We start from the raw sequence: 22,982 nt of genomic DNA, 5'->3' as shown, positions 1-22,982 counted from the left end.
AGCTCTTTAAAAAATAAAAAAATGTAAAAACATAGCAAAAAATGAATAAAGACAAGTGTGTGTGGCTCACATTTCTTCTCCAGCTCATCATCATCCAGCAGCAGACTGACCACCTCTTTGGGCTTGAGTGTGTCTGGTTTGAAGTTACCCCCAGAGATCACCACCCTTTGGATCTTTTTTTGACACAAGAACACAGCATTCATATACACCATTCATTATTGAAACTTTGTTGCTCTGTTTTTTTCTCTGTTTATTGATAGTCTTGAATAAAGCCTTTTAAAAGCCTAAACCTTTGCCATATTTTGTATTTTGCATAGTGTCTCTCTCCCACCTCGCTCTTCTCCTTGGCCCGCTGCAGGATCCTCTCCTCGATGGTGCCCTGGCAGATGAGGCGATAGACGGTGACCTGCTTGGTCTGACCCAGCCTGTGAGCCCTGTCCATGGCCTGTTGGTCCACTGTAGGGTTCCAGTCACTGTCATAGAAAATAACCTGAAGAGAAAAAAAAAAAAATCACACAGCACAGCCAAAAGCATTAGTCAAATGCTTTGCTTTGTTTACCACAAACTATAACTTGTTTATTATGATTTGAAGTAGACGCTCTTGTCTCCCTCTAATTTCTGAGAATAATCACAGTGATGTGTTGTCCCATGTGACTGCCCTTTAACATGACAGATGTCCTATGTTAACAGTCACTTCAAACTCATTGTCTAAAAACTAATCCCACTTGAAGAGGGCAATGGGGACACAAAGGGAGATTATGCTGAGTTATGTTGATGAACACAGAAGCTATTGATGCTCTCCTGTTGTGATGCACATCATCATTTCACCATTAGGTAAACATGCTATTAACGCTGATTGGCTCAAGGTCTGTTAGTAAAAGAAAATACTTGTTGGAGAAGATGTACAGTGGTCTGGCTTTTAATACATTTAGAAAACATAACAGCTACTTAAATTCTGCCTTTGCATAAGTAACATATTGTTTAATGGAAGTGACTCACAGTGTCAGCAGCAGTAAGGTTGATGCCAAGCCCTCCCGCCCGTGTACTCAGCAGAAACACAAAGATATCCGTCCTATGAGGAGGTCGTGGGGGGAGGGGTAAAAGAGGGCGGGACAAGGAGAGACACAAAATCCAAATATATCATTTACAGCTACAATGCAAATATCCATATATTCTGGCAGAAAATCAAGTTAAAGTGTAAGTAAAGAACCATACAAAGAAATGTCAGTGAGGCCTGGCAGCGAAAATGGGCATGACAGCCTGTTAAAACTGTCATACAAGAGAAGCATGGAAAATTAAACATGCATTTAATACCAATTGTGGAGTTGTGCACAATAAGGCTGTTTCCATACACCACAAACTCTGTCACCTATAACCCTCCCCCCCATAACAAGAGACATACACCAGCGCCTCAGTGTTGCACTAATGTAAAACAGAGCATGTGGAATCCAAGAGAGCACACCAGCACGCACATCTGGTCATACATATCTTAGATGAAACTGTAACACATTCACAAACACATATTACCTACCGACTCTGGAAGTCAGCCACCATGTCTCTGCGTTCAGAAATCTTAGAGGATCCATCAAGGCGCATGTAGGTGTGTTTACGATAAACCATGTACTCCTGTAAAGTCAAGAAAGGAACAATTAAGGAAGCTCTCCATGCATCAGCACAGAGAGAAATTGAGAAACTGTTATTCTATCCTCCCCAAAGTCTGCTAAACTGTGTGTGTGGGTGTTAAGCCTAATGGGAAGGGTTCCTCTGTGCAGAGGCCAGGGCAACAGCAGTTGATGAGGTGACAAGTTGATCTCCCTTTAAGCTCTGCCCTGACCCTCCGACCTCCTGCCCGAAACATGTCAGTACTCCTGAGCAAATGCACCAGTCACAGTTACTTGCACAGATCACAACGCACCTCACACTATCGTTACCAATGATATCAATGATCTGCCACTATGTTTTCAGTGACCCCTGTCATAACACCCAAGGCCTCTGTCCCAGCAAGGCCTACCCTCCTCCTCTGTGTATGTGTCTGGCTCTGCTCCCAAAAGCCCATCTGCTCTGAGTGAACACCAAATTAAGGACCATTATCCTCAGTGCTCGCCAAGATGCTGCTAACATTGTTGCCAGCAGGATGTTGCAGATACTGTTGCTCTTAAAAAAAAAAAAAACTTACTCAGCTTTCCTAACACACATCTAAGTCATCATAATCAAAGTAAAAAAAAAGAAAAGAAAAGAAATTCACCAAGGTCTCTCAGTGATGTTTTTAAGCTTGTTAAAACTAATGTCAGTGTTATGCACTAAGACGTCACATACTGACATCCATACCTCAACAGCTGCCTGTTTGTTTTCTCTTCAGTTAGTACTAATTTCAAGTCATGCTGCTAAACTCATCCACTTGGTCACAGATTTTGTAGTGTGTCCTCTTGCAAATATTTTAAATCAAGCTTGGGGTTCTTGCTAACTTCTAACTGGTCAAAAAGTTCATCTTGTTCTGTAGCTGTCAAGAACCTATAAGAGATCATATTTTGTAAAAATAGGCTGAGGTGATGAGCAAGACAAGAAAGATGTGGGAGAAGAGAATTTCCTGTAATAACCCACTGAACAATCTGATTTCTTGTCAAATATTTGTCTGTTTGAACTGAATTTTTGTTTTAAGTCTTTGGAGTCTGCATTTATATGAGTATGGCATCAATCTTTCAGAACCAAAGGCACAAAAACAAAAGAAATAATAAAGTTGTTAAGTTGTTAACAAAGGGTGGATAGCCAAGGCCTGTTCCCGTTGTGACCAATACACAGAAAAGAGCAGGTCTTGACTACATACTGAACAGTGTAGATAACCAACACTGTGAAATTCTTCATTACAGAGTTGGAATTCACAGCCGTATCTCATAACCTGCTACCAGTCAACTAATATACACTATATAAATTAACACTGTATAAAACTGACCACGACTACAGTCTTACAGCTGTACAATGCTGCATTGGTGGAGTTGCAAGCTGATTTGAGATCAGTCAATGGGCTCACAGGCCTCAAGGAAAAATCAGAGTTACAGAAAATCTGCAGGGTTCGCCAAGTTCACCATAATACTCATTTGTGGTATGGTATATAGCCTAACAATATCTGTAATGAGATACTGAATTAATTCGTTTGCGCAGTCCTAGCTAAGCAGCACAATAGACTAATGGATTAATCAAAGATTATAATGATTTCTTTTGACAGCTGCCATGATAAATCAACTAATTGATTCATCATCATCATTTTCAAGCAAAAACTAGATGTCTATATTTGCAGCTTTTTTGATGGATGAACAAAGAAAGACTATAAAACTCTGTGAGGTTGGTTTCCTTGAATAAAACGCACTGAATGCCTTTGAGGACTGCCGGTGCCCTCAGTTACTGCATGAATGCGGACCAGGAGGAAAACCTGGAAGAAGCAGCATCACCATTTGTCCATCAGAGCTCAAAGCTGACAGCTAAAATAGAAAAATGACCAGAAATCCGTAAAATAAGAGAATCTGAATATATTGTAAAATTCAAAAATAAAATAAATACCTTGTATTGTGTAATGGATCACTGTATCTTACATTACATTATTATATGTTGGTTAATATTGAAAAAGAGGAAGTGATGGGCAAATTCAGTTGAGGCAGTAATCTAAGCTGCAGATTTGCAGTACAGCAAAGTGCCGCCTAAGCAGCCACAGAGACAGAGCACAAACAGGACTGCAGTGACTTGGCAGTATTGCTCTGCGATCAGCTCCTGCCAGAGAAAACCCACAAAATTTTTTTTTTTTTTTATTCAGGCCACCCAGATCTCGTCCATCCATCACTTGACTGATGTCACCATAAAGGCTGGCAGCCGACCGGCGACAAAAACAATGACCGTAATGACAGCGATTAGCATCAGCCTTTACTCTTTCTCTTAGTCACAGTCTCATGTTCAGGAAATCAACTCCATCTGCAGAATTTTATCCCCCAACCAAGGCACGGGATAATAGAGTTGGGAAAAACTGAAGCCAGATTGGGCAAGTACTGTACATGATTTCATTTATGGGTGTCTTTCAACCATTAGGAGATGCTGTCACAGCCTCCATTTACTCTATGAGGTCACTTACAAACAAGGAGCTGTAGTGTCGCCCCATTAGCTGTGCAAATCATGGCTTGGAGGGGCAACTGAAGGGGGAAAAGCCAGTTAGACGAACATTAACATTGAAAGGCTAGCCTGCGTTATCAAACTATTCTCACCATTGCTGTTTTCCTTTGGCCTTAAAACACAAGGCATTCACACTGTTTTCCACACACACAGGAAGACAGTCCTTAACCACCTGGGCTGGGCCCATCTACTGTGGAAACAGCATTGCGTTGTGCGAATGGGAAGGAATTCCCAATGACTTCATGGCTTTGAAGGCTTTTGGCTCCACAGTGATGTATGCAACAAATATTGAGGCAACAATAGAGAACTGGCTGTCGACACACGATCACCTGCATTTTTGTTTAGTGCTCGTATTTTCCTGTGGAAAGCATAGTGATGTAATTTTCATGACTTGATCCTTATTTAAACAGGATGGCTGATGTGGCGGCTGATGTGGAACCAGAATGGCGCTAATCCATCCTTTGTCTTCAGTTTCCAGCATTATTTGTTTCTCCTCTAACCCCACAGCCTTTGCCACTCCTATCCCCCATCCTTCTTCTCTCCACCTTCACCTATCTCTCCTCCATTCTTCCAGCCACCCCTCCCATCTGGCTGCCTCCCCTGCAGATGAGACTCTGCTAATTAGCTGTGACCTGTTAATTAGCCATCTAATGAGTGCACTAACCAGGGACAGGCAGGCTGATTAGAGAAGCTCAATACTCCACCAGTGGAGGTGAACCAGTTCAACTACTCTGATGTAGTTGATGTAAAGTGCGTTATAAATCGAATGTAATATTATTATTATTATTACTTGCTTGGAACAATGTGGATTTATGCAGATGACACATTGATGGTCTCTTTTCTCAGAAGGGATCTCAGCATTTTTATGGTTGTTGATTAAATGCATGTGTTCAAAAGTGTACTTCAACCTAAAATTAAAGCAAAAGGAAATGACGGTACCTCCAGCAGGTCTATCATACGTGTCATTTGGGAGTAGATGAGGACTCTGTGTTCTTGTGCCTTTAACTGACTGAGCAGGATGTCCAAAGTGTGGAGCTTTCCACTTTCCGTGATCAGACTCTCCTTATCTGAAACAGAAAAAGACATAGAAGTGAAACCTCAGACCCACATGGAACGAGAGAGACTGGTGCACCAACATTTAGAGCCCTTAGACTTTCCAGCACTGTATTATTTTTTAGATCATCTTGACACAAGATCATTCTAGCCGCAACCCCCATCAACACAATGACGTTCAAAATATTAGTACAAACAGTCAATCTTTGAACCTGGCCTTCATTTTGAAGTTCAAATGTATATATACATAACAACTGTGATGTAAATTGTATGGTTGTTAAATCTGTTCACCCAGGAATACAAATACTTATCCTCTAAACTTCTTCTGTGGTAGTTCTAATATCACCAATTCATTCACCAATTTGACATGACACACATGCACACGGTGAAAACAGAAAAGCAGCCCATTCAATTCAGAAGTTAGTCACTGCTTCCTAATCAATAACAGTCCTCAATAAGAGTCTGTGTTCAGCCTGGGGATCAATCCTCCTAAACCTGTTCTATGGACTGTTTAAATAAACCATGTGCCCTTATTGACTCTACTGCTGATGAGGGCAGAGAGGGTGAGAATGAATGAGGGGGGAAAAGAAGACAGAAAGAAATTGCGGGAAAAAACATTTATACACCATTTCACATAATGGCGCAATAGATGAACAACTAAGCCTGGCAGTTGGGCTTGGTGAACACCACGTCAGACGTTCTGCAGAATTTAGATGATTGAGTGCTGTGAGCAAATAGGGAACAATCTGACCCTAGGTCTGCTGTTGAAGTGGTTCCAGCCGTGTCCAGCTGATGAGGAATTAACGTCATCTGGCACAATGGCACAAGGAGAAAAGGGCATGGGCGGCCATCGACCAAGTGACAGGCACACTATGGTGTTTGACCGAGGGGTCGTGACCCACAGTGGGAAGAACCTAAGGCCAGGTCCAGGGTCAGGTGACAGAGTTGGGCCAGGGTTACAAGATAGTCCCTATGGGAGAGCTAGGCTTGGCTGCTGTGTGCTTGAGTTGGACACTTGTTTCCAGGTCTCTTTTTGTACAATGAAAACCCGGGCTTGGAAATATTTTAGATTTTATTTCCCTCTTTTGTCAAGGTATTGTAACAATTGAAATTATAATTTATTAATCCGAAAACCAAAGTCAGATCATTTAAACTGAGGCTGTAATGACGAATGTGACAACATCCCACCACAATATCCGTAAAACACTGATATACAATTACTTCTAAGAGACAAAGATGCTGTAAAGTGATCCAGAAAAAAAAGCCATAAAACCTGCTGGATCTCTCTCAACTTTAAACCAGTAGCATTCTATGCTAATGAGTACTCAGCCTGAACCCTGACCTGTGACCCTTCTGTATAGCCCCCCCCCGCAAAAAAAAAAAAGGTCAGGCCCTACAGAGGTGTTAAAGAGGAACTAATATAACGGATGAACAAGGGGAACACTCTGGGGATGTATTGGAGACCTCCCCTTCAGGTCACTGTGATGTGGCGTCAGCTTGTCGAACACACAGACCATCAGCTCATGAGAAAGTGTTGACAGATTGAGTTTGAAATCAAAGTTGTATTTAACTTCACTTCTTGGTTTTCACCTGACAGCTGGTGTGTTGCATACAAAGTTAACATGCATTATTGTTCTCATTGCTTGTACTTTTCCCAAATGAAATAAGAGATGGACAAATAGGCAGGAGCACAGGATAAGAAAAATGGAGGGAAAAAGGAGACAAAAAAGGAGGACAAGAAAAGATAGCCATAATCTACTAATAGCAAGATACAATAAGCTAAAGATACTTCAAATTTATTGTAAGTGCATAGTTTTCAAACATCCATGAAACTCAACTTGGTGAATACCAACAAGACACACCACAAGCCCTGGGATAGAAAAACTGTATCCAACCATCAAAGACCTATAATTGTCTTTGGCGTCAAGAAAATGAGGAAATGAGGAAAAGAGCAATACACACAAAAGATTAAACACTCGCACATTAGAAAAAAGGCCAGACAGACAGGAACAGACGGAGGGTGAAGGAGGTCTGTGGTGGCTCCAGCTAAACTGAGGCGGTATTAGCATGGTGGTGGCGGCGGTGATGTTATGGTTTAGATCAGACGGGGCCTCCTCACCACAGGTGCCAGTCTAACGCGGGCCACTGCTCAGTCAAGGGCACCGACCAGCACTGCGGGCCATACTGCCAACCACCCAGATGCAAACCACCACTTGGCAAAGATGCAAGTGCTCATATAAGTCAATACTGCGCAACCCCTGTCACCAATCTGTTTCTATATAACAGACTATATTTCAGCCTTCGGGCTCCAATGGCATGTTTGAAGATAGGTTAAAGCCCCTATCTGAGGATTTTTATGGCCTAACAGGACTAAATCTTATATGTATCTAAACTAATTCTTCTAAATTGTAAATCTGAAAATCTCATGTTAAGCAGTTGGATACTATTATTTTTGGACAAGGAGAATTGTCAGTCAAGGGAATCACTTTATTTATGCCAGATCACTAAGAGAGCCACCTTCTGACGTTGACTGCACCGACGATATGGAAAAGTTTTGATCTTTGTTTACTAGCTGAGGGCACCATCTGATCACTAACCAATTTGAATCTCTGTGGCATTTAACCTACAGGGAAATGATCAGTACAAAAAATATGCTCAATAATCAGGGAAACAGATGTCCAACAGAAAGAGCAAAATTGTAAAGCCCCGCAATGTGGCTGACAGAGAGAGGTGGCTGAGTTCAAAACATTAAACTGCTGCATACAAAAAATCTCTATTTCTAAATATTGCTGTCATACCATATAAAGCAAAGCCAAGAGAGTGTTTTGGGAGGGCTCTGGTGGTCTGTCTCATTCCAACATAGCACTTATGGCTTACATTATAGGCTTCATGTGGCTGCCGTGAAATGCAGCACCATTGGTCATAAATGTGAGCATGCTGGATGTAGTAACCATACATGTAACACAATTTAAGTAGGGCTTAAAGGGATTGATTTGAATATATGAATACATCTCACATGAGTGATGCTTTATGTGACTAGGTCAACATGTCATTTGTTAAATTGAAATACAGTCAATATTTGCTCATGTCACATGTCACAGCAGTATGATGTAACTGGAAAAAAACCAGGACAACAGCAGGACATTTCTGGATTTCCTCCTGAATACACAAGCAGCAAAATGAGAATCTTGTTTAAAAGGACTGGAATGGACACAAAACAACTTTACAATCACCGACTGACAACAACAAGGACTGTGTTAAGACCACGCCCCAATAACACAAGCAAGTCCCATGTGGTGTCACACCACTCTGTCGTTGCTATGGATACACATATCAAGCTTCACCACCTGCCCTGCCCCCCTTTCACAGAACCCCCCCCCCCGACAAACGCTTCAATCCAATCCAGTCGAACAGCGGTATTCACCCAGCGAACCCTCCCCATCTCCTCCTATCCTTACCTCCTGCTGGCAGATTAGGCTTCACTCCCCTGTCCCTCCTCTCTCCCCCTTCCTACCTTATCCACTGCACCCTCCAGCTCCCTCTGTCCTGCTCTCCTCTACCACCACTACCCCCTTTCACTTCACCATACACACCACTCCCTCCCTCCCCGTACTCTCTGTCCCCCAACAGTGTAATCCAATCCCTGTAGGTCCAGAGCCAGGGGCCTGACACGGTCCTGACCCAATTAGAGGCCTGCTGCCAGCTAATTAACCCCGGCGAAGCCCTGGTGCCTGGCGCCTGATACTCCCAAACCAACTATGGCGTTAATTTCATTAATACGCCACTACGATCTTCTGCCCTGTTCTGTTCTGTCCCATTCCCTTTTGCTGTTGCTGCTGCCAAAGCCAAGAGCTGGACCACCTTTAACAGGGAGGGAGGCGGGCCAGATGCGATTGAAAGACATGTACAGCAGTAAGACTGCAGAGCAAAAAAAAAAAAATCCATCAAAACATCAAGAGCTGATGAAAGAAGATGGATGGATGGTTATGTGAGAAAGAGAGACAGATGGGGGGCCAGAGAACGGGTCGAATAAACGATCGAACCAAGCATCGGCCCCTCACTGTATAATGATACATTACACTGTGCAATCAATAAGTCAATGGGCAACACTTGTTCAGCAGTGCTGATGATGGAAATATTAGCCTAACACTACTTTGCTGCCTCTGCATGTATTGACAAAGATCATACTTAAACTTAATTTTCTCACAGCAACAGCATCAGGACAGCTAAGAGCCAGATGCCAGCATGAGGTGAGGGACAGGAGACTTGATCGTCTTGCTAAGACTTGGCCCTCAAGTCTTACAGATGCTACACCAAAGTGTGTCTGAGTCTAGAGTCTAGTCTCTCCACCATGGAGCCCTGGAGGGAAGCCAAATAGCAAAGATGCATTCCAGAGAGCTTGAAAAATATAGTTGCATGGCTGCGTGCGACCGAAATGATGGACTACTCTTATGTATGTATATGTGGAACGTGTTTTTGCACGTAAATCACTGTCTCCCCTAAAACATGCAACAGCAGCATTTCTCCTGCTTCACCAGGAGTTGTTAAGCGGGAGAAGAGACAGACTGTCTGATAGGCACTATGAGCTTTGTGGGGGAACCTCACCACAGCGCAGAAGCCCACTGTGAACTCTGTCATTAAGATAGATTACTGCTAGTTCCCTAGGCCAGCAGTGACCCAACACACACCACAGATGCCTCGATGGGCCTAAAAGGGTAAAAGACACAGTGAGTTAGACATTACTTGACTTCCATGTTCACAGAGATCATCGTGGACATAAAATGTGGCTAATGTCTCCCCCTTCAGTTTACTTTAAGACTTGACTTTCTTACACATCAGTGAGCACTTTCCTTCTTCTAGACACACTCAAAGTCATAAACTGGGAAATAAAAACATCTGTGTTCCTTTACACACATGGCTGGATGATTGTTGTTTTTTTTTCTCTTCTGGCAAAAAAAAAAAAGAGAGAGAGAGCTAGATTCCACATACAGTTATCGGTGCCAGTTAATGTAGATAGACAAGGGCAGAGTCAGACTGCAATGTTATGAGCCTGGCTGACTGTGTTGTTTTGTGCCTGTCTATCAGAGGGCCAGGGGAAACTTCCTGCCATTTTGCTGGAGAGCAGAGTTTCTTTGAAGGGACAGGAAGAGAGAACTTTATTTCCCACAGCCTGATGTGGGCTGCAGGACCAGACCTGACCAGCTGCTCTCTCCCTCTCTCACCGTCAGATTGATGCACAAACACACAAACAAAGAGCCACATTCTCATAAGTTGCACAAAACACATATAAATAGTGAGTTCTTTGTCATTTCCTTCACACGCACACACACACACAGTCAATTCCCAGCTCACAAGAAAGCTAGAAAAAGAGGCAACAATCTACGGTGCTCTATGGTGAGAAGGCCATCATTTTGTGGACGGGCTCCTTCTAATTATTTTAGGCAACACAGGGGCCACACAGACAACAGGGCAGGTTATTTCTGCAACACTGGAATGTTCTGCAAATAATTCTACAGCACGCATGTAAAAAAACCATCTCCTGCTTGACTATAAAGAGTCCTAACTGCAGCTTTATGTTAAATTTCTGGAGAATGAAGAAGAGGTTACCACAAAACTGCTACAATTTAGCAAACAAACAAGACAGGAGTGTTTTTTCTAAATTACAGCGAAAGCTTTTTCTCCTGCCGCATGCTGTTGGCTCAGACTGGGCGGCTACATGGGTAGTACATGGGGACAGCACCCAGCATGCACCTTGCTTTCTCTGAGATTTTCACTGATGGAGTTATGAAAAATGTAGCGAGATCATTACATCAATATTAATATGGCCAACAATGATAATTCAACCTATTTTGAATGAACAATGGCTTTCCTGCAGAGAAAGTCTACCATTACAATAACATCAAAAGTGAAAAAAAAAATAAATAAATAAACCAAAAATAAAATAAAAAAAAACAACTGAGGCCCAATACGTTGCTGCTTCAATTGTTTTTTTCCTCCTCTATGGACTGATTCCTAATAAGTCGTCTGATTAGATTCCTCCATCGATATCAGTGGGCAGCCGAACTCACGCCATGGCGCTCAAAACAAACAATTATTCAGCTCTGCCATTTGTTCTAAAGGTGTGGGGCTGGGAGTGTGGAGGAGAGGGAGGGTGGGAAACTTCAGCTGGGCTACTGTACATATCTGGGCCTTGATGTGGCAACAATGTGTTCAGCGGAGGACGGGTGCCTGAGTGTTGGGTCACTTCCTTCCTACTGAGGCTGAGAAAGAAGTTGGAGACCAGACGGACTAAGAGGCTGAAGCCAGATACTGATTTCAGATCAGCACTCGGCCCTATCCCCCAGCGGGTGAGATGGAGGTGAAGCTTGTCCTGGATCTGTGTGTGAGGAGAGGCAGTGCTGTTGAGCGTGGGAGAGTGTGCGAGGGGAGAGGTGAGAGACACCTCAGGCCCTGTGTGAGCGCTGTGCAGTTCCTTGAATGGACTCGATGCTACACAGACACACAGTTGTACACACACTCACGCACAGACGGACCATCTATTACTGTTACCTAACTAAGCACTTGAACAATGACCAGTAGCTAAACTTCCTCGCTTTGTCTGCCCCCATATAACTTCACAAGAGCTTTCAGACTGTTCTCACACAGACACACAAAAACTTGTTTTGTTTCTCACTTGTACACACAAGCACTTTAACAAGTTCATATACACACAGAGAGGCAGAAAAAAGTATTATAATATTGGAATCTGTGAGTGTGTGTCTGTGGAATTAGAATTTTACTATTTTAGTAAAAGAGGTAGAAAAACAAAATGTGTGATCAATAACAGGTCTTAACGTACAATGATCCACAAAATGTGTATATTGTCAGCTCATCAAACAAGTGTAAAAGGACACACTTGTTAACTTTCCATGCTGGGAACCTCTATTACTGCACCAAACAAAAAAAAAAGAGCCGTCATCATAATCCATGACAGAGATACTTTATCAGCGGTAGAAAGGCTGAGCAGGTCAGTGAGAAGGGAAGTGTTGTCTGTAAAACTGTAATGGCCTCTTTCACCCTGGACATCCATCAGTCATCTGATTCCTGGCAGCAAATCAGCTCCCACTCTGCTCCAGCTGACCCTTAACTCAACAAGCCAAGCTCTTCTGATAAAGTGCTTCTAAGCAAACACGTACACCCACACAAATACAATAATATATTCACATTTAATGGAAATCACTGGTATGTGTTTATGTGAGCGAACCTGAGTAGAAGCTCTTTATCTCAGCAGTTCCAGTAGACTGTGGAGGGTTTGACAGGCAGAGACAGAAAAGGGTGATGTGCCCGGCTCTGCCCTGCTGACCCTGAGCGAACCTCTGTGTACTCTCCCACGGGCCCTGAATCTCTCCCTTTACCCTTAAACCGTATGTCCATCTTTTGATAAAACTGTTAGTAAAATGAACTACAGCAAATCAGTCTAAAGCAAACTTGTTGACAGCGTAATCTGCATTCTTGAAACGTGGACCAAAGTTTTAGAAAGCATCGCTATCTTTTCCCACGGCAACAAAGACTGCTGCAGTCAAGTCATAAACTATGGTATCTGACTGATGGGCGTAGTAATTTATTGGCTGTCTTGATGGTCATTTATTTGTTGCCCTTTAGCTACTTAGCATCGGGTCAGAGTCTGTGAGCTGAGCACCTGAGAGTATATTAAAGACACATACACACACAGACAGAGTTCTTACCAGGAATCTGAATGAAGGACCATCCATGGCGAGGATAGAGGGCCATCACACCCCCAGGGCATTGTGGGTGAAAGGTATTGGCCCTTACACACCAGTCTAGTGCTAGTTCAGGGGAGCCGTAGAGGAAACACTGTTTGTAGACTTTTCCCCCGCCACTGCGCGTCACCCACCACTCGTACTCAGCACTGCGGTCGGCACAATAACGCTCCATGGGAAAAGCTGTCACCTAGGAAACCAGAAGAGATACGGTTTAAAAACAAAAGATGATATTGTGAAGAGGAAAGAGGAGAATTTTAAGATAATATCTGCATGCTGACATGGGAAGGTTTTTATGTGAGGGCTTTTCATTGTTTTGTGATTCCAAATATTTCCTTTTGATTTTGCAGGTGATATTTGATCTATTAATGCAAAGAAACAAAGCAAAAAAACAGAAACCAATAGCTTTCCCATCTATAGATAAATATTGCACACAGTGGAGAAACCTCCAGATGCAGCATTATTTCACAGAATCAGCAAGTTCTGTGTGTGTATGTGTGTTTGTTTGTGTATAGCAGGAGGGCAGGAAGAAACTTTAACTGGTGAAAAACTTGAGCAAGAAGTTCTATGAAGAAGAGGCTATGTTTGTTGTATGTTTGCTCACACACGCTCTCACACACACACACACACACACACACACACACACATTTAATAGATAAGAGCTGCCCATTGTTGAAAACCTATAACTGAGTGCAGTGCTTCCCTCTTCTCTTTCCATGACCACCCAAATACTTGCCTATCTTACACAGGCAAACACACACATGCTCTGTTCACATTAATGTGCACAAGTTTAGCAAAAGCCAAATTCCTTTCACACAGACAGACACACACAGACATACCCTGGGCGCGGCAGCGAGCAGAAACTTTGGTGGCAGTGTGGGCTGGCAGGGCCTTAGCATCGAAGTGGCAGAATTTCTGCTGTGGATTTTCACATCTCTGTGTCCCAGTATGCCAGGCCTGAGGGCTGTGAACACCAGATCCTGAAACACACACACACACACACAACTTGATATAATCACTGTATCAGAGAGGGGATATGTTTCAAAATGACAGTAATTTCAGAAAGCATCGCCTGCTGAACTGACTCCGGCTTTAATTTGTGTGGGCAGAAAAAATTACAGGATATATAAAAAATAAACAGCAAAAATGAAAAACAGTACTAATGGAGGTAAAGTAGCTGAAGACCAAAGAGGGTTAGTGAAGCCATCATGTGCGGATTTATCACTGACAGTATATGGACGTTTTACTGGCAATAAGCCTCAAATGTTATGCAAAATTTCAGCTAAACGCTTTAAATTTTATGTAAACTGTATGATTATAGAGAGTATACGATTTTAGTAGCATATGTCCCTGGATAAATGCTTAATTGTGTGACCTTTGATTAAAAGGCTAAGACACTGAAGATATGATAAATAAGTTTTATGCAGCAGTAGGTACGAAAGGAATATCTAAAGGTTATGTGCATGTCTCTGTGTAATACTGTTTTGCCAGTGGAAACATAGTGCCCCCTAATGGTGGAATGAAAAAAAGGCATCATCTCTCACTTCGTATGTTGGTTGGTAGGTATTCATTTCTGCAACTCACTGAATGTGAGCAGACAGAAACATGGGATTTTATAGTGGGATCTTACAAATCAGAGCAATGAAAGTATTAACCCCTAATGGAAAAACCAGAGGATGTTTGATAAGTGAATGTTCATGAGTAACAGCTGGTCTAATTGCAATAATGTATCATACCAGATGTAAAAGGTGGACAGCATATTGACTAAGCTATAGTGGGATGGCTGCAGTTTCATGGGTTAGGGTTAGGGTTAGGGTCTGCGATACTGGGACTGCAACCAGTTACACATTACAACAACTGTAAGGAACAAAGACTGTTGACATACATATATAAATATATTTATAAGTATTATACAAATGTAATGTGACTTGCAGATGCATTTTAAGTTTAGATGGACAGAGCGTGAGAGACTGATACAGAGAGACAGAAACAATGGCCCACAGAGACAAGACTGAAAGTCAGGGTATGGTAAGGAGCTTTCCAAGCTGCCTGCTTCTCTCACTTCCTCAGCATGAACAGCAGGAGAGCTGAATACAGCAATGACCACAGTGTCAAGTGCCCTGCCAGAGAGAGATGAGCCAAGCAGAGAAAAGAGGCACTGTGTGCCAGCTAGATACAGCTTCAAAAGAATGACAAGTGGAAACTGTGGGAATGAGTAATTTCTACAAATACAAGTGGGAATCTGGGGTCAGAATGGTCTCACAATACACATACAAGTTCTGGCTCTCCAAGTGTTCGCAAGTTTCTGTTTCTTATATTTGAACTAGTTTCTTATGCTTTTCTCCTCTTTTGGTCCATAAACTGCTCAGGGGGTGAACCTTAGACGCTCTGCAGCTGCTTGTGATGAGGCCAGGAGAGGAAGAGCAGGATGGAATTACCTTGCCAGCATTTTCCACAAGTTAACTTCGAGCTGGTGCAGGATGGTAAGGTGATACATATCTGTTTTCTGGATGAGCAGTTTGATGGGATGCATCTTCAAGGACATTTTAGTTAAGTGGTATGACTAGCACATTCTTACAGCAGATGCCTAGACTATCTGGTTGTCTATACATTAAGACCAGAACTTGTGTTTTTGAGTGTCTCTCCCTCCCAAACAATGAAGAACTAATAATGAACAACAGATGCAGAAATATCTATTTCATCCAAACCCAGCAGTTCCCAGCTGCCGAATCCAACACATGAAAACATTTAAACTGTTTTAGATACCCTATTTTGAATATTTAGAAATATTTGATGATTGCTAGAGCTCTCCCTAACATTTGTGACAGGAGACTCTGGTTTGCAGAGGCCCTTGAGACATTTAGATAGGAGGGCAGGGTTTCTGGGTCATAGAGCTACACAGGGATTAGGTTCCGGAATGGATCCCCGAGAAGCGAAAGGAAGCCTGGGGCAGAGGGCATGCTGTGTGGCCCAACAAAAACTGATGCTCCGGGGAAAATTTCAGCATCGTCAGCCACACAGCCATCCCAGATGGCATTTCATCTATCTGTCAACTAAGGATGTGTACCACAGTTTGAGTATGTGTTACCCCTTACCTGGAGGACAGGGCTGGTGTGCGTGTTGGGGAAGTTGGTGGGTCTGTTCAGCCACAGAATCAGGTCCTTGTGAGACAGACACTTAATCTTAGGTTCTAACCTCCCACTATCCCCCTCCCCATCTCTGGATTCCTCTGGCCGCTCTTCTTCAAGGCTAAACAGGCGTTGATGGTGGAGCCGGTATGCAGCTTTCAGGGACAGAAAAAGGGCTAACCATCTGTGAAAGCGAATGGGTCGAGGCAGGAGAGGAAATGTACAATCATAGAAAGAATTTTCACAGAAAACCATAAAATTGTTATGTGTAAAATTGGCCACTAAGTTATAAAATTATAATTCAAGCATATTAATGCCTTCTCTGTATAACAATGTAATAATAATTATTTGTTCTTTTAGTATTTCAAGGATAATAACAGCTGCAATGAGTACTAACACAATAGAGGGCTTGGTGCTTATGCATGCTTAATTAAAAAAAAATGAAAAAGAAAGTCGATCTTTACTTTATAGTTTTCTTTTTTTATGATTAACTCAAACAACCTCAATCTAAACAGCTCTTATTTCTGACATAATTTCTCACTGTGTGTGTATAGCACACGAGTCCCAATTATTGGTTGAACAATTGGTCAGATGACTAGTAAAAACCTGCTCAAGGTTTTGCTTAGAGACATTCCCTACACATTTGTCTCTCTCCACAACAAAGACAGAAAGTGTGACAGATCTACAGATGGAAACCTGAAGCCCACCTCACTAAGGTGCCTTGCAGCATGAGGTTGGACATCTCAGCTGGTGAAACATTGATGAAACGCAGGAAGGAGAAACAACTTCCTTCGTCATCACCTGGGGGAGCAAAAATGAAACCGAGAATGAAGAATATGAAAATTAACAGAGACAGAGAAAAGACCAAATTTGGAAGAAGGAACGATAACAACAACAGAAAAAAACATTGATGAAAGTAGAGGGAAAGTATGATGAGACTGAGGTTTGCAGCGATCATCTCATGAGAAAGCTAATCTTATACAATTCTTCTCTCTTGAAGAGCCTTGTTTAGTTACGGATGAAAGCTCGATCCGTGCTTACCTTTCCTATGAAACAGAGACTGTTGGATGTGATTCGGGGAGAAGGGAGAGAACAGCAATTGAAGTAATCTGAGGAGGATGTAGAGAGAGAGACAAGGTTACACCACTGAATGTGAGAAAAAGCAAGCAACTCATTGTGGGATGACAAACTGAACCTACTCCAAACCGCAACATTTCTGTGTAAAGTTAAAGCTGTGATAGTAATTCTTTGAGAGTTGGGTCCCAGATCAGAAAACATTCAAATGAATTGCTGTGAAAACAAATGTGGTCGACACTAAATACAGCAATTCTAAAACAATAAAAGAGGAAATTTTTCATCACTTGTTTACTTCGATTTGCTCTTTCTTGCCCTTGTGCCTATGTCAGGAGAGGTGTGTGGTATGACTTACTTGTTCCTGGCCTGGTTTTGTGCATGGATGAGGCCGTGACGGTAGAGGAACTTCAACATGATGTAGGGCTTGATGGACATGTGGAAAGGAGATCGTGTCTCTTGGCGCTCAAACAAGTCAGGGTGATTACACACCTATACAGAGGCAGAGCAGTTAGTAAAGTATAGGAAGATGTGTTATCCACATGTTTTTATTCTATAACTGACAACTCATTGTGTAAGATGATGGGAAAGTGATGACTAATTGAACTTATAGCTATGATCATTGACTTGGCTCGGGTTTTGCACTGGAGCACAGAGGGAAGGATGTGTACCTTTCTGAACTGCATGACCAGGTTCATGAGTGAGGAGGTGGTGCTGTGAGCCTGCTGGGTCGTGCCCATGGAGGACTGAAGCAGGTCCTCGATGGAGATCTTGTTCCTCAGAGCCTGATAGAGCAGCCTCTGCCGGGATGTCAGCTGGCAATAAGTCAGGATCTCAATCTGTAAAAAAAGATACCATAGAATCAGCTTAGTGTAATTTTTAAGTCAAGAATACATTTTATCCTGAAGAATTAATGTCTGTATGGTTGGGGTTTGGATCTCCACTTCACAATTTGTCACTTTAAAATTCAATATTTAGATTATAAATGTTGTTTTCTGTATTGTAAGTGAAACTGTAATTTTCAAATTTTTGATGTTATTTTCATCGCATATCACTTCCTTTAAAGCTCATGCAGTATTTTCACATGGGCTCAACCAAAAATATGACTGTTGAACTCATGTCCCACTTGCCCGACATTCATTAAACACACATCAAAATGTTTGGTTCTATCAAGCCTCATACTTTGATCAAAGCACCAAAACTCAGCAATAGCATATTTTAAAAAACCCTTTGAACCATAAGTAAACTCCAACAGTTACTGTTGGCTTCAACAGACTGACTAAAAACATGAGAAACCAACAACAATGGGCTGGCAGGATTGTATTTGTGGGTGCGAAGGGAAGTGAAAAAGACAGATGTGGGGGTGTGGTGAACTCTGCCATCCCACTGACTCTGTATCGAGTCTCTCACAGCATATGATTGAGTATGTGTGTGGCATGTGTGACAGCGAGAGACTCTGAGTCCAACATCTGTCAGGAGGATCTGCCATCAACGGCATCATTCACAAACATACTACAACATTTTCTGTGTCAAGTTGGATGAAGGGTTTGGAGGAGAAGTGAAGCTGCTTTTGGTACTGCCGAAATATAAAATGGCTTTTTCAATTGAGTATTGAGGATGAAATTAACAAACTATCAAAAATTCAAGCTATTGCAATTTTTATTTGTTCAAATGACCTAGTAATATTTTCCAATTTCATCCAACAATGATTTAAACCCAGGCTTGGTTCAGGGATTCAACCTACCTTGTCTGAGAGCTCATTTTCCACATCTTTCTTGATTCTGCGCAGCATGAAAGGCTTTAGTATCATGTGCAGCCTGGAAAGTTGGTCTGAAACAAAAAATAAATAAATAAATAATCAGTTTAGCTACAAAGCAACTTACATGCAACAGTGAGCAGGAATCAGACATCTTTGCTGGCACATGAGTTTAAGAATTTCTGTACAAATAACATTAGAGAAATAGGTGACAACTTTCACATGTAGCCAAAAAAAAAAAGAACAAAAACATTTTTTTCCCTCAGAACTGTACTCACTCTCATCGATGGCTGATTTGTTTTCAGCGTGGCTCTCGATGTCCTTGGAGAACCACTCATTAAACTCTTCATGGGAATCAAACAGCGTAGGCATGATGAAGTGCAGCAGGGCCCACAGCTGAGAGACAGTAAAAACATACACTTGTCAACAGTTATTCATTGCACATAACAACTCCCGCATGTGAGGAAAAAAAAAAAAGCATGGGACTCACCTCAGCCATCGTATTCTGGATGGGCGTCCCTGTGAGAAGCAGTCTGTTTCGACATTGAAACTGCAGCAGGATTTTCCATCGAACACTGAAAACAGACAGAAATGCTGACTGATGCAATAATTGCACAAGTTCATCATAATTATTTAGCACTTAATCCCACCCGTTGCTCACGCTAAGCAGGATGTTTTTGTACTTGGGGGATTGTATTTCTCACACACATCCACAGATCAACCTTTCTAAAAACATTTTCGGACTGGATTTGTTTGTAGATTTTGGCGTGAGTCCAGCAGTCACCATAAAATGATGCATGTTTTGCAGTTGCAGATTTGAATAAATACATTATTACTTGTTTATTTTTTCCTTTGGCTGGTTTCAAAAATGTTTCAGAAGAAGGTGTTCTACATTTTCTGGTCAACTTATTACAAATTATTCCTTTTTACATTACTGACAGCAACTCCCAAAGTGTGTAGTGGAATGTGTGTTTCCACTCTTCTAGCAGCTACTGCCATCTGTTTATGTTTGCAGGGATTAAACCTGAAATTCATCTTCAAAACTACTTTTTGTTATGTTAAAGCTTTACCTGGTACTGCTTTTCAGGGCCTGGGCCTCATCCAAAACCATGTACTGCCACTTGACCCTCTGGAAGTATTTGACATCTTGGACCACCAGCTGGTAGCTCGTGATAACAACATGGAATGGTGCATTTTGGGTATAAAGGGTTTTCTGTACAAATGACAGAGTGATGGGTTAAAAGATGACCAGGCTTAATTGACAAAAAAATACAAGAAAGGATTTATCTTCAGAAACAGTGTTCCTAACCAAAATTAGCGCACTCTTACCTGGCTCCAAAATTTCCGAATCACTTTACGATCGTGAGGGTTTCCCCAGTATGGCAACACCTGGTGGAAAAATCAGTGATGAGGGGAAAAATGTAGTCAGCTCTGTTGCTATATCTGTTTATATTCAGTAGCACTAATTGCATGTCTGAATCGTTTTCACTTTATCTATATTCAAACTATGGTACTCTAAGACATGCACAGTTAGAATGAGTAACGTAGTTTAAACCAAGCTACACTGATGCACTCAGAAGAAATATTGAGGCATAGCCTCACATATGAATCACTGCTTCAGTGGGCGAGTTGTTGAGCTAGAATGTGATGTGAAAAGATTTTCACATCATTACATCTTTCAACACAAGCTGGTGTTTCATTGTTTTCATCGAGTCTTGCTTTGAGTTTTCAGGAAGCTTATCTTCAAATTGTGTAATACGGTCTTTTCACACCTCATTAGCAAAATAGACAGGAATTGATTTTTTTCCAAGCCACCCCAAAAACGGACATAGTTAGGTGCTGAACACAAAAAAACGAGCTATAAGTGCTGAAGCACTGCAGACATTTTGATGTTATTTGATTAATGATCTTCAGTCCAAAAGAATGCACACAACCCATCAAAGACCAGTTAAAGGATGCAAAGGATTTTTTTAAGGAGCAGCCACCCAACCATCAAAGTAGAAATAGTGTTTTGTTGCCTTGATGTAAGTCATGCTACAACACTGCCCCCTAAATTACAGTTCCACTTTTCCCTTGAACAAAACAGCACCAGGTTCTTTACAGAACAGCAACACTGATGAGGACAACAGGATTCCCTGAGACATGTTTTTTGCCAATATTTCCATTCATTTCACGTAACAAACGCTCTGCATTCTCACCTTAAATTTGGGAACAAAGCGGGTGAATTCCTGGTGCCAGTTGTTGAGTGTGGAGGCAGGAGAAATGACTAAGAACGGACCCCAGATGTTGTCTCTCTGTGCAGGAACAGAAAAGAAAAGATGCCATCAGCCACCACAACAGGTGGTCTCCATATACGCATATATGTGTGCAGCACCCAATAACAGGAAACATGTTCATGCATCTTCCTGTCAGCGACAGTTCAACGGCGAAAAGCTCACATTTCCCTTGTATTCCACTTGTTCTCCCTTTGGAGCTTTGTGGCCCAAAAAAATCTAAAGAAATGGCAAATTAGCTGTTCACAACAATGAAATAATTCAACTCTCTCTGAATGAAATATTCCAACACCTGCAAAGCCAGAAACGCAGGACTCTTTAAAGGATGCAGGTGCACGAAGATGTCAGATGTTTTCATAAGCCAGTTTTAGCAGCAGACAATTGAATATGCCAGATGGTTTTTCAAAAGAGTGTGATGAATAAAGGCCTTTGGCTCTTTGCTCTCTCTCACCTCTGCCAGGTGTGCCAAAAGGGCAATGCTCTGCACTGTCTTCCCCAGTCCCATCTCGTCTGCCAGGATTCCATTGATTCCCTGCAGAGATATAAGAGGAGAAAATAAACCTTTCAGTGCATAAAAAGAAGCACAGCCACAAATCATTTGAATCCCAAAATGACTGTAAAACAAATAATCAAATTGTGTTTTAACTTATTCAAAACTATCCATCAGTGCAAACTCTGCTGACAACTGAAACAAATTTGTTATTGGCCGGGTACCTGCTCATAGAGGTTTGCCAGCCAATTCATGCCTTTGAGTTGGTAGCCTTTGAGTTTGCCGTTGAAGATGGTGGGCTGAGGAATGTCTTCACCGGCGTGGATGGACGGGTTGGACAAGCTGTAGCTCTCTCCGAACCCAGAGCCTGCAGCTGAGGACGAGCCACCAGCAGCATGCAGAGATGCACTGCGACTGTCTTTTGCCTCCTCATCAAACATTCGTGTCTGCAGGGGAGAAATTTGGAGAATAGCAATACATCTGTGTGTGCGTGTGTGTGTGTGTGCACATGTGATGGATAAGTACATCCCAAAGGCTGTGCACGCATCAACTTACTCTCTCTTGATGAATATGATATGCTTCTTTAGCGTTTCTCAAGGCCTGAGACTTGTAGTATTCACTATCTGAAATTGCATATAACCAAAATGTGCATAAAACCACAGATTCCAATTTAATCAGACACAAGAGCAACCATCACAAGCACAGCAATGTAAAATCATGGGGTTTCTACAAGGTATTACATTATAGATTTAATTAACCTTAAGATTTTGAGGTATAATCTACAGGCACAAAAGTGATTAAAGGGGCAATAAACACATTTGGCATTTATGTTTAGGCTTGATATAGTTCAGGGGACCTTTGTCAGCATTTCCACAAAGGAATTTGGGCATACACAAATGCCAGCCATCAATATTGTGCTCCACTAACACAATGAACTTGACTGAGATGCTTATACCATAGTCCTCCTGTCCTATGTTGACCATTACGCCTCCTCCAATGTCTATCTGTCTCTGAGCTGCAGTGTCTTCCAGCTTTCTAAGAATTTCCTCCTGAGCTGTATCTCCGCCTGGATCCCCAACGCTGGCTTTACCGCTCATAAAGTGAGCATAAAGCTCCGTCTGGGTGATGAGAAAATTTAGTTTGCGCTGCTGACGCTTGGCCTACAAAGGAGGGACAGAGGAAAAAAATGATGTATCACATTTTGCTGAAAAATCTTTAGCATATATATATATATATATATATATATATATCTTACATTTATACAAATAATGCAACTAAAAAATCTGCTGAAAGAAG

At 42.0% G+C, this 22,982-nt stretch overlaps 1 protein-coding gene across 5 annotated transcripts in view; it reads right to left on the bottom strand.

Annotated features, from left to right (window-relative positions):
- Nucleotides 1-22,982, bottom strand: part of ino80 (INO80 complex ATPase subunit) — a 32,324-nt gene that overhangs the window by 5,005 nt on the left and 4,337 nt on the right. For all 5 annotated transcript variants that reach the window (XM_029496742.1, XM_029496744.1, XM_029496743.1 and 2 more), the window contains exons 11-32: nt 22,642-22,846; nt 22,242-22,309; nt 21,911-22,132; nt 21,648-21,728; nt 21,122-21,217; nt 20,253-20,312; nt 19,994-20,136; nt 19,414-19,498; nt 19,202-19,319; nt 18,912-18,997; nt 17,839-18,006; nt 17,526-17,659; nt 17,138-17,205; nt 16,804-16,897; nt 16,064-16,280; nt 13,808-13,948; nt 12,933-13,158; nt 5,095-5,222; nt 1,532-1,626; nt 1,000-1,072; nt 332-490; nt 71-173 (exon numbers count right to left, since the gene is read on the bottom strand). In XM_029496742.1, the coding sequence (XP_029352602.1) occupies nt 71-173; nt 332-490; nt 1,000-1,072; nt 1,532-1,626; nt 5,095-5,222; nt 12,933-13,158; nt 13,808-13,948; nt 16,064-16,280; nt 16,804-16,897; nt 17,138-17,205; nt 17,526-17,659; nt 17,839-18,006; nt 18,912-18,997; nt 19,202-19,319; nt 19,414-19,498; nt 19,994-20,136; nt 20,253-20,312; nt 21,122-21,217; nt 21,648-21,728; nt 21,911-22,132; nt 22,242-22,309; nt 22,642-22,846 (2,770 nt within the window). The remainder of the gene's footprint in view (nt 1-70; nt 174-331; nt 491-999; nt 1,073-1,531; nt 1,627-5,094; nt 5,223-12,932; nt 13,159-13,807; nt 13,949-16,063; nt 16,281-16,803; nt 16,898-17,137; nt 17,206-17,525; nt 17,660-17,838; nt 18,007-18,911; nt 18,998-19,201; nt 19,320-19,413; nt 19,499-19,993; nt 20,137-20,252; nt 20,313-21,121; nt 21,218-21,647; nt 21,729-21,910; nt 22,133-22,241; nt 22,310-22,641; nt 22,847-22,982) is intronic.

The sequence above is a fragment of the Echeneis naucrates genome, chromosome 24 (assembly GCF_900963305.1).
Source record: "Echeneis naucrates chromosome 24, fEcheNa1.1, whole genome shotgun sequence".
Taxonomy (NCBI): Eukaryota; Metazoa; Chordata; class Actinopteri; order Carangiformes; family Echeneidae; genus Echeneis; species Echeneis naucrates.
The sequence above is the reverse complement of the archived record's forward strand: the minus strand, read 5'-3'. Positions and strand labels throughout refer to the sequence as shown.